We start from the raw sequence: 12,345 nt of genomic DNA, 5'->3' as shown, positions 1-12,345 counted from the left end.
TTCCATTGAGATTATGAATAGGTAGGGAGATAAAGGATCTCCATTTCTAAGTCCACGAGAAGGGATATAAGGCTTACCCATACTGCCATTAAGACGAACCGAGACTGAGGTTGTCAAAATGCACTGCTGAATGATCATTCTCCAATCATCACAGAACCCCAGGGATAACAACATCTTATCAACGAAAGACCATTCCACCCTATCGAAGCCTTTCGACATGTCTAATTTGAGAACAACAAGTCCTTGTTTCTTCTTGGGTCGTTTCATGGAATGAATCAGCTCATGTGCCATCACTATGTTGTCATTTATATACCTTTTTGGTACATAAGCAGCTTGTGTTGGGGAAATGATTTTCTCCATGAGTGGTTTCATTCTAGTGACCAGAAGTTTGGAAATTATTTTGTAAGTGATATTGCAGAGTGCAATGGGTCTGTAATCACTTGGAGTCGAAGGATGATGGGTTTTTGGGATCAAACAAGTGGTAGTTTGGTTTATATGAGGTGGTAGCTGTTTAGTAGAAAAGAAAGTTTGTACCAGTTTAATGATATCATATCCAACTGTTTATCACTGACTTTGGTAAAATCCTGCCGGAAATCCATCCGGCCCTGGTGCATTCCAACTAGGAATGGTTTTAAGCATATTATAGATTTCCTCCTCAGATGGAATAGAGATCATTGCTTGGTTTTCCTCTGTTGTAATAAGTGGTTGAATGATATCAAATGAGTCTGGCTGGAAAACTGGATTGGTAGAAGTAGCTATTGTAGCAAAATGAGTAGTAAGAAGGTTTTCGAGATCTTGCTGAGTGTGATACCAACAACCATTATAATCTCTCAGTGCAGAAATAGTATTCCCGGACCTTCTCCTATTTGCTCTAGCATGAAAATAAGCCGTATTATAGTCCACTTCTTTAATCCAATGATCTCCTGATCTTTGGTGCTAGAAGTCAGCCTCAATTCTTTTCCAATAATCAAGCTTTTGAATAGTTAGATTAATTTCATGTGAAATGCTATCACTATATGGCAAAGCTTGTAGATGAGAAAGATGTTGATGAAGCTGTTGGACATGAAAGTTTATTCGACCAAAATGTTGTCTATTCCATCTAGATAGATTCCTTCTAACAGAAGAAAGCTTAGTTGTGATGTCTACATTTGGCAGTGAAGTATCCCAAGTTTCTGAAATTAAGTCAGAACAAGTTGAGTCACTTAGCCAGCATCTGTAGAATTTCCACACATTATTTGGCTTGATAGTACTGGATTCTGTAATAAAAAGTAGAGGACAATGGTCCGAACCCAAGAAAGGAAGATGTAAAACTTTGGAATCTGGATAATCTGTAATCCAATTGGAATTCTGTAGTGCCATGTCAATTCTATCCCGCTTATAACCCTTCCCATTGGTACGATTTGACCAAGTATGCTTAGAGCCTATATATCCCATGTCTACTAGTCTTGCGCTATTAATGACATTACAAACCTAATTATCTAGTGAATTCCTACTTGTAGATGCCTCATGATGATTTAGATGAACATTAAGATCTCCTATGAGTATCCAGGGTTGAAAGACATTGTCACTCAGCTCTATAAGAAATTCTCATTGTTTTTGTTTCATCTCAGAATAAGTTGAACCACAGACACAGGAGAGGAGCCATTCTTTTTTTGAAGCATTAGATGAAATGATCAAGTGAATCATGTTATCTTTGCTACAAACAACATCGCATGGAAATCCTTCCTTCCAAAGTAATACTAAACCTCCAGATAGACCAACTGAGATAACAAATAATGATTTAGGATAGCAAAATCGTTGAGTCAAAAAATTTGCTCTAGATTCTGAAACCTTTGTCTCCATTAAAAATATAATATCTGGATTATGCTTCTGAATGATGTCTCCTAGATAATCTCTAGTTTCTTTAGAGGATAATCCTTGGACATGATAACACCTTCATTTTAATGTTAAAGTAATCCAAGTAGTATGAAATATTCACAGATTGATTATTGCTAACTAGAGAGTACCCAAAATTAAAACTTAACCAATAATAATTATACAAAATACTAAAAGGCTTGAAGTATAGGAATTGTACCTGGCCACCAGTGCTTGAAGTGGATGTCTTGAAACACTTGGACTGGTTTTGTTCAGAAACTGTCACATGAAAGGAATGATAAGAGTTAGGCGATTGGGAGGTATTATCTAAGTTGACATGAGCATTATTTGAAGACGCATCATCAGATGTATCTGAGGTATGATTTGAAACAGTGGCTTCAAATTGAGCTTATAAAAATCTAATATAGTAATATGTATATCTAATATCCTTCGAAATAATGCTATCATCTTTACTGATTCGATTATAAGAATGAAAGGTAAAGAAGTACACCGATTAAATATGTTCACACCGATTTAAAATAAAAAATCTTAAGTAAAGGGGCGAGGCGAAGCCGTTTCATATCATCACGACGGGACAGGGCGAACGTCCCGAATCCCCGCAACACCAAATAAAAAAAATGACGGGGCGAGGCGAGGCCATACCATACCAAAACAAAAATATGGTAAAAAGAAAAAAAATGCCCGATGGGTAGCACGGGCATAATCAAAATTCCTAAGTAACGGGGCGAGGCGAACCCAAACCACACCAAATAAAAAATCCTAAGTATGTGTCGGGGCGAGGCGAACCCGAAGTATATCAAATCAAAAATCCTAAACATGCATCAGAACAGGACGAGCCAAAAGGATTTTCGGATCTGCCCGGTGCGTAGCACGGGGAAAAAATCTAGTTGCATTCAAATACAGATGTGAATGACATGGAACAAAGAGTATAGCGAGGGAATGGACAGTTTTCCTCAAGTTTATCTTTCCTCGAGTCTAGGAATTTCGCAGTCGTATTTCTCGTATCTGGTTTTGGAGCACAAAATAATATTTTTTACATAGGGATGGAGAACTGGGATGCCAAGACCAATGTCGCATAGCACGTAAAAAGAATATTTGAAATCTAAAAGTGAATTTTGGTAATTGAATTCCAGGGTGATTTTTGGAAACCAACTACAAATTTCACAGTGATTTGGGTTGCCAAACAACCTGCAAATTTCTTCAAATGCTAATGCTATGCATTACGGAAATGCTATATGTACCGAGCCCTATTCCCGACTAAAAATAAAAATCCCCCAAGACAGAAAGTAGTGATCCCACTTTTAACCTTTAGTGATCCAGAACCACTCCCAAACGCCACACGATCCCCTCTCGGGATGTTTGGAGGTATACGTAGCATCTCCCTGTGCAGTATGCAGTTGAGGAGGTCAACCGGACATACGTCACAATCCACTTAGTTTTTAAATTATCATTATCATCATCAGTTGGACAACTTTGACACAGTAACCAGTAAGATTGAGTTGACATTCTTAAGATCCTAAGTAAAAACTCACCCAGAATACACAAAATCTCGATAAAAAACACACCAGAGTTTACATAGAGCTTCAAACCACCATGGATAACTCCAATTACACCTACTTCTCTGTAATTTCAGCAACTCTAGTAATAATTTTTTCCCTATACATCATCAATAATTTGTTCCGCAGACGATTGTCGAAAAACAATGATAAGATGATGATGAAGAAGAAGAGATATCATCCGATTGCAGGCACTACAATTAATCAGATTCTCAACTTCAATACAATATATCACTATCTGACAGATCTTGCCACCAAATACAAAACATTTAGATTCGTCAATCCGTTTCAGAGCCAGATTTACACTTCTGATCCTGCAAATGTCGAATACATCCTCAAAACGAACTTCCAAAACTACGGCAAGGTGACAATAATACAGCCCCACAAGTCAAATTCTCTCATTTCTCATTCTAACATGACCTTGATTGACACTTCAATGTTCAGTTCAACCTTGGTTTGACATAGATCTAACAGAAATTTCAAATTCACTATTTTAGTTTATAAATACTCATTGCAGGGATCGTACAACTACAACAATTTGAAAGATCTTCTTGGGGACGGAATCTTCGCAGTAGATGGTGATAAGTGGCAGCATCAGAGGAAGATATCTAGCTATGAGTTCTCTACTAGAGTATTGAGAGACTTCAGCAGTGTTGTCTTCCAAAAGAATGCAGCAAAAATCGCTCAAGTAATTTCTGACAATGCCAATTCTAACCTGTCAATGGATATCCAAGTAAGTGAGAGCATATTAAAATTTCTAAGTATTTTCATGGAATTAAGAATTCTTATAAGGTTTGTACCTGTTAGGATTTGTTTATGAAATCGACATTGGATTCGATATTTCAAGTTGCATTCGGGATTGAGCTAGATAGCATGTGTGGCTCAAGTGAAGGAGCATCGTTTGCTAACGCGTTCGACGATTCAAGCGCGGCAACTTCGTGGCGCTATATTGATATCTCATGGCCGATAAAGAGATTTCTAAATATCGGATCTGAATCAACATTAAAGAAAAATATTAAAGTGATTGATGGGTTTGTCTATAAACTAATTCATACCAAGATGGAGCAGATTTCAAATTCACCAAATGATTCTTCTGTAAGTTAAAGTTTTAACTGACTCGAGCTATTCTACTTTTAAGTTTTAACTGACTCAATTTTAGCTTATTAAAATGTTTCACTTTGGGATGGCAGATGAAGAAGCATGATATACTCTCGAGGTTTCTAGAATCAAATGTAACAGACCCAAAGTATTTAAGAGACATAATTCTCAATTTTGTCATTGCTGGCAAAGATACAACAGCTGCCACTCTTTCTTGGTTCCTATGCATGCTCTGCCAGCACCCAGACATTCTAGAAAAGGTGGCACAAGAGGTTAGGGAAGCAACTAAAGCGAAAAATAGCACCTCCTTTGAAGAGTTTGCACCATGATAACAGAAGAAGCCTTAGAATATATGCAGTACCTCCATGCAGCTCTAACTGAAACTTTAAGGCTCTACCCTGCAGTTCCTCTGGTAATTTTACTATCTACCTTTTCATCATCCTCTGCACTGCACCATACATGGCAAACCCTTGCATTTTGCCATTTTCTAATTTGAAACAATGAAATTGTTGGCCCATCTCTAACATGAGCAAAGATAACTGTACCATGTGTGGTGGGAACTTATATGCCAAAACAGTGAAGTGTTATCTCCAAATGTTATCTCCACCACTCACACAATGGGAGTTCTGTTCACCTATATTTGATATGAAACAACAGAACCAAATACTTCGTGTAACTCCTAGGAATTATTCTATTGGCACTGCAGGATCCAAAAATTTGTTTTTCAGATGATACATTGCCTGATGGATTTGATGTCAAGAAAGGAGATATGGTAGCCTATATGCCATATGCAATGGGACGAATGCAATTTATATGGGGAGATGATGCAGAAGTCTTCCGTCCAGAAAGATGGCTCAATGAAGAAGGGGTTTTCCAGAATGAGAGCCCTTTTAAGTTCACAGCCTTTCAGGTGAAAGCCTGACCCTAAGTAACCATATTTGATATTTCTACCCTTAGTAATGAGGTCGTTAAGGGCATCTGAAACCTTGATCAGACTTTGTTTCAAGCAGCATCTAGTCCTTTTTTCTCCATATTATGACACTCTTCTTAGACCTTCTACTGAGAGCACAGAGACATGGCCTAAGATCTTATTTTTTGAGAGTATGACCTCTTTGTGTAGATTGAATACACTTTATACTATTTGCAACATGCATTGCATATGACTAATAGGAAAAGATCTCAGCGCTTGACCTACAAGACTAAGAATCCCCCGAAACCAAAACAAGAATGAAAAGCTTAATTTTTTAACAATCTATACTTTACTGGTTTTACAGTCAGGGCCTCGTATTTGTTTGGGGAAAGAGTTTTCCTATAGGCAGATGAAGATCTTTTCTGCTGTTTTGCTAAGATACTTCACATTCAAGTTGACTGATCAAACAAAAGGGGTCAACTACAGAACCATGATAAATCTACACATTGATGGTGGCCTCCATCTTCAAGCTTTTCACAGAATTGGATAAAAAAGTGATCTAGATAGAGATGCCTAAATCTTCCCTAAAAGTGTATTCACAGTCAAAAGTAAGTTGATCTAAACCCACCGGCTAGCCTTATGTATATAACACTACTTATAAAAACAAATGCTATGCTTTGATGTCCAAATGCTACTTCTAGTTATGCTGTTATATAGTAAGCGTGTATATTGTATTGATAGAAGATTTTTTGATTACTCTTCCTTTAGATTAACAAGCTGATTCAAGCATATGCTTACATAGTTGGTTTTATATGCAGTTGGTTAACAGACCTACTGTATGGTGCATTTTAGCAACTAGCTAAAAGAAATCAAACGCCCTAAATCCCAGGTCAGCCTGCGCTTATAATATTAGTCGGTAGCATCCCTTTAGTTCATTTCTATTCAAACATTCAAACTGGCTAGATTGAGAACTAACCTTGTCAAATAAAATCTAAATGTTGTCAAATCCAACAAGCACTTCATATGGTATGCAGAAAATATAAAACGAAGTTCAATAGCTAAAGAATCATTGTCAACCAAGGAAAAAAGGTAAAGCGAAAGGTACAAGATTCATACCCATTGCTAGGGTAAACACCTGTAGCTGATTTCCTCATATATTGACAAATTGATACATGCTGTTCAGAGCTCCCAATTGTAGGAGGGACATCCTGCAAAATAAGATAATCTGGTTAATAACTGTCTCAATGTCACTCCAATCAATCTAAGAAATCAACCAAAACATTCAGAAAATCAAATAAATAATAACATGATAATTAACAAATGATGGCCATACAGTTTCGTTCATCTTTTATAAGCATCCATAAAATGGGTAAGGATCTAATATACAATTGAAAGAACATATTACATGGAGACAAAGATTCAAACTAATCAAAAGAAAAATGATCAGAAAGCTTAGAATCTGTAATAGGATCCGTTGATTACTGAGAGAGAAAACTTCACCAGTTAGATTGATGAAGATGAAACATGATGATGATGGAATTTATGGAGGTGTGAGATTGCAATGTTGAAGAGAAAACTTTGTACCTATCTGGAACCGTGAAATTAATGATGATGCTATCAAGTGTTCCCTCAGCATTGAAATCTCACACCTGCAATACTCGAATTCAATTTTGTGGTCATGAATGGGGTCTCACTGTTCCTGTAGTTGTGGCTGTGGGCCTGTGGCTTGGTTATCATCTCTAAGTAATAGCCTAGGAATGATTTTTTGGGACCATGGTTATTTTTTCCAGTTTAATTTGGGGACTTAAAAACAATTAGGGGACCTGCACTACTGGACAAAAAGGATCATGGAATAACAAATATGGATTATCCTTTATTCCATTTTTTTTAAAATGGCTAAACTACCCCTAAATAATTAGTGTTAATGATTAGTTAAGTTAAGTTAATTAGTTTGTTTGAGTTAAAATCAGATTTAAGAGTTAAAATTTGGGGGGAAAAAAAGGTAGTGTTTTTGTGTGTTGAGAAGAAGAAGAGGAGTTTTTGTGGGGAAAATTAGGATTTTTAGAAATGAGTGATTGTAGTGAAGGAAATGATGTTGGTGAAGCTTCACATAACAAACATGATTGTGTTGAAAGTGAGATTGTCTAAACTATTGGATGTTTGATGAAGAGATGTTAATAGAGGAAGCCATGAATATTGGTACAAATAAAAGAACCAACCCTCAAAATGAGGAACCCCAAGCTCAAAATAATCAGGTAAACATCTTATACCCTTCGATTTGTGTGTTTGTTGCTCCAAGTGGTCAAATCATCCCCACTATGGAACAACTCAGTGTAAGGGTCGTCAGAGTCGGGGGTGTATACCCAAACGACTCTGTGAGGTCGTCAATATATTGACACTACTAATAACGACTCAAACCTGCAACTTTTCCAGGTTATGAAAAATCGTTAGGGTAGTGTGATATAGATTGACGACCCTTTTTAGCTAGGTCACCCAGAGTCGTTATGTTTTTTTGGTTAAACCATGAACGACTCTAAAACCAAAACTCCCTGTAAAATGTAACACTTAGGGTCGTCATACTTGTAGTCATACGGTCTGGATCAGACCAGGGACATACACAAAAAAGGAACATACACAAAAAAAGGAATAAATCAGTTGAGTATTTCATGCTATCAGAACAAGGGTCGTCACCTTATTCTTTAAAACAAAAATGACTCTAATAGAAAACATGACGACACTAACAAATAACGTGACGACCCTATCAATATTTTGGACAGTGAGTATTTCTGTTTTGCAACTAGGGTTGTCAACTAAGAGTAACGACTCTAATCCAAACCATAAGAGTTCAATGACGACTCGTATATATATATTGACGACACTTCTAATTTTTAAGACAGAGAGACTGTTCTTAGAAGAATTAGGTTTATCAATAGATTCGATTACAGAGGTAACGACCCAAATCTAGGACAAAAAATTGTAGTAGCAGAATTAGGGTCGTTAACTTAAACATCATATAGCTTAATGATTTTTCATAGAGTTAACATGCATATGACGAATCGTTAGGGTTTAAGAAAATACAGAGTAACGACCCACTCACCTTAACTAAAAATAATCGGTTCCAGACCTTAATTTCACAACCAAAACTCAAGAAAAAATCAAAACAAGTGAGGGTCTTAGTTCACTTACTTTCTCATCGGCGCCATTTCTTCTTCTAATTCTCTTCCCGGATTAAAGTTTTTCATATCGACGATTACGACGATGAATCGACGAAGATTTTTTTTTTTTTGTGTGTCGTTGTTTGAGGGTGAAAACGATTTCTAATGATTTTGGTAATTTCGGGTGTGTGGGTGAGAAACGAGTTTAAACCCTAAACAATGTACTGCAAGGGAGTATTTTAGATTCGAGAGATCAATCTGTACAAATCCATCCTAAACCAAGAAATGGCCGTTCCATACTTGCTTCGGTCACAAAGTGAAGGAGAAGGGTTGGTCTTGGGGAGGGAAGCGAAGAGAGTGTTGAGACCAGAATAGTTGATTTTGGAAGAGTAGTTGTTTCACGACTTGTATCAGAAAGTGGGAAGCTAACAGATGGAAAGATAGCAAATATTTTCTGAGCGTTGTATCCTCCTCAGCTGAACTTGTTGTTCGGTGAAAATAGGTAAGACCTATTTATACAAGTCGAAGTGAAACGTACCCTGGTCTCCTAAGAAATCGAAAACGGATGAGTAAATGGGAGGAGGTGGTAACTGGTAACGCCTGGAATTGATGTTCCATAAAAGAAAACATTTTACCATTACTTTCTGTATTTACTAACCGCCTCATCCTTATGACACTGTCTTGTAACGGGCGTAGACGCCGCACGCTGTAAACCGCCAAACCAATACCCAATGAGCATCCCCCAGTTTGTGACATGTATTGATGTCTCGAGTGTTTTCATGGAAAACATGTAGCATGTTGTTGTTGTCTGGAAAGTTGAGCTTGGGAGACTTGCCGGCTCGGGGGTGAGCTTCGACGGTCGAGATTTTGCATCTAAGATGGAAGGGTGGCCGTTGATTGTCGCACGCCTTCGTTTTGGAAGCCGTGAAGGGAAGGCCGGCATGGCATGGCTTAGGCGCGGCATGCCTTGGCATGTTTTAGGCGCGGCCAAATTAGGGTTTTGGCGTTGGATCAAAGGTTACCATGCGTTGGTTGGTGATCTTGGACGGCTGAGTTTTGCATATAAGATGGAAGGGTGGCCGTTGATTGTCGCACGCCTTCGTTTTGGCAGCCATGAAGGGAAGGCCGACATGGCATGGCTTAGGCGCGGCATGCCATTGGCACATTTGGTGCGGCTGGCATGGTTGGCATGCCTTGACGCGGAGACGTGGATGGCATGGCTTTCCATTGGCACGGTGGTGCGGCTGGCATGGTTGGCATGCCTTGGCGCGGAGACGTGGCTGGCAAGGTTTTCCATTGGAACGGTGGTGCGGCTAGCATGGTTGGCGTGCCTTGGCGCGGAGATGTGGCTGGAAAGGTTTGTTATTGGCACGGTGATGCGGCTGGCATGGTTGGCATGCCTTGGCGCGGTGACGTGGCTGGCGTGGTTTTCCATTGGCACGGTAGCATGAGAATTAGGGTTTGGCATATATGATGTCGGTCAATGTTAAGGTTTCTGCCGTGGAACATGATACATAAAAAAAAGGTACCCTGGTAATTCTTATGTAGGCATGCTGATTGGTCTAATAAATGCGCTAATGGTCATAGTGGCGTCATGTCAGATGTGCGGTTTTACGATTTTAACCCTAAGCTAAAAACCACCATCAACATTAAGTCCCCTGCTTAGCTCGGAACAGTAGCATTTTTGTGAGGTAAGAATAAGATGGTGACAGGCGAGGACAAAAATCGAAGCTACAAGTCGTGAAAAGATGGTCAAGAAGGCCCGACTAACCTTTTTCGAGAGGTAAGGAGAGTTTGGTGATTCTCGTGTTCGGCGGCCTTGCATAGATTCTACTTGTGGTGTAGACTGTGAGGTGGTGAGATGAAGATCGTCGGCTTATTCTGGTCATGCGTCGTCTTGGCTGGGTTAGGGGACACTGAGACGCTGGCTTGGATAGTTGTTGGTGTTGGTGTGGTTTGGAAGGGAGCTGTTAGCGCAGACTTGGCGCGGATGTTGGCACGGCGTGACTTGGGCGTCGGCATGACGTGACTTGGGCGTTTGCGTGGCGTGTTGATACCGTGAATCTTGCCATTGTGTGCCTGGTTGCCTCTTTCCACACGTAGTTCGAATAAGAAATCCTTTCCTTATTCAAATGCCAAAGTATCACACCCTCGTGTCTCCTTTGTTTGGCTTTCATTAGGGTTTTGGTGAGGGGTTTCGTTCGAGGCTGATTTCCAGGCCGTGATGCAATCACGTTATGTTTACTCAGACTCTGTTTCTCTTTCTTCCTTTAGGGTTTCCACGGTATTTATGCCGGAGAAGCGGCATCGTCTTCCCCGTTTTACAACAGAGATTTCCTCTTGTTGAGTATGTATCTCTTCATCATGTCAATCAGAAGTGAATCATCCTCGAGCCAGCTAGATCCTCTAGTCAAACGCGTGAGGCCTGACTCTTGCAACAATTCCCCCATCCGGGTCACTCGAGTCAAGAATATTATACCGGTATGTTTTCGTCGACCGACAGATGTTTCATTGTTTGCTGATGAATGACAAAAGTTTTTTCTTCTGTGTAGAGATATCCTGTCGGAGCATGCGTCACCATCATTGATGAGGATGATTTGGTTACCCCTTTTTCTTCGAGCCTGATCCTACCAACCGCTGCAGATCTGGAGAACGTCGACTTAGGAATTTCTTGTCATGAGTATCCTAATGCAGGTTTGTCGTTCGCAACCCGCGTGAGGTGTCTCTCCTCTAATTACCGAAACGTCGGTGGGTTTCTGGGGCAAAAAGAATTCGTGACTCTTTACACAAAGATATGGAGGATATATGGCCACATCGCCACCAGGAGTGTGGTGCAATATTGTTCGTCTGCTTTAGTTTCCACAGTGAATTGTCTCTTGCCAATGGTCGCCGAAGTGGAAAGTATGTCTATACGTGTTGTCGCGGAACCAACTATTCAAAAGTGGGAGAAAATGGTGTCTACCTGTGAATCCCTGAAGTTCAACATTAGCTGGTTGCGGCGTCGTCTTAATATTGTGAAGGTCGACAGAGCCGGTATTCTTGCTGGCGTGGTTCCTGCTACGAAAGCTATTATGGAAGAGAAGAAATCTCTGGCCATGGAGTCACATAAGGTGGAAGAGTCAATCCGAAACTTGAAGAGTATGACTGAAAGGTATCAAAGCCGGTTAAAGATGATGCTTTCGAGGGATTACAATCTGTTGGATAGGCTTTTCTGTGTTATGTAGTTGCGAGATGTTTGGTTTCTTTCTGAGTATTGAGCAGGTTTTTGCCCCCCTTTTTTTTGCATTGATTTTTTTTTTTGAAAGAATAAGAGAATTTTATTGATTTTCTTCAATCAAACAAAGGAAAAGAAACTTAATATTTGAGATGTGGAAGAAAAGTGGAGAGATGTCTGGCTATCTGTTTGTGATACGGCGGGGCGCGAGGTGGCGGTCAGGCGTAGTATGCCTTAAGCCACTTTCCGTTGATGACTGCCTCCAGTTTTCCTCCGTCTTCTTTAATGACCTTGTAGTACCCACTTTTGTACGCTTTCGTGACTATATTGCGGAGAATTTTGGTGCAGACGCGTCTTGCTGAATGTGTTTGGCAGTCTTTAGTACCAAATTTCCCACTCACGGTTTTTTTGTATGCTCTGGAAACCCTATTTCTGTATGCTCGTGCGTGTTATTCCGCCTTGGATCTTCTGTAATCTACAGTGTCCAATTCTGCGACTCTGGCGTTCAATGCTTCAGCTTCATTCCATCGAACTCCA

General features: G+C 39.7%; 1 protein-coding gene, 1 long non-coding RNA gene and 1 pseudogene across 5 annotated transcripts; 2 read left to right on the top strand and 1 right to left on the bottom strand.

The window, feature by feature from the left end:
* Positions 1–3,349: 3,349 nt before the first annotated feature.
* Positions 3,350–6,538, top strand: LOC113301245 (annotated as a pseudogene).
* LOC113301246 lies at positions 3,843–7,101 on the bottom strand. Of its 4 annotated transcripts, none has more exons than XR_003336134.1 (4): positions 6,940–7,101; positions 6,556–6,647; positions 4,232–4,422; positions 3,843–4,146 (listed from the first exon to the last, which is right to left on the bottom strand). It is a non-coding gene; the product is annotated as an uncharacterized LOC113301246 (long non-coding RNA). The 4 variants fall into 4 exon arrangements; XR_003336136.1 differs by having other exon boundaries at positions 6,773–7,097; XR_003336137.1 differs by having other exon boundaries at positions 6,845–7,097.
* A 3,805-nt stretch (positions 7,102–10,906) lies between these two features.
* LOC113303384 lies at positions 10,907–11,858 on the top strand. Its single transcript, XM_026552415.1, has 2 exons — positions 10,907–11,075; positions 11,147–11,858. Exons 1-2 carry the CDS (start codon positions 10,944–10,946, stop codon positions 11,816–11,818), a joined length of 804 nt encoding a protein of 267 aa, XP_026408200.1. The 5' UTR covers positions 10,907–10,943; the 3' UTR covers positions 11,819–11,858.
* The last annotated feature ends 487 nt before the right edge of the window (positions 11,859–12,345 follow it).

The sequence above is a fragment of the Papaver somniferum genome, chromosome 8 (genome assembly GCF_003573695.1).
Source record: "Papaver somniferum cultivar HN1 chromosome 8, ASM357369v1, whole genome shotgun sequence".
NCBI lineage: Eukaryota > Viridiplantae > Streptophyta > Magnoliopsida > Ranunculales > Papaveraceae > Papaver > Papaver somniferum.
This window is presented reverse-complemented; position numbering and strand designations above follow the sequence as displayed.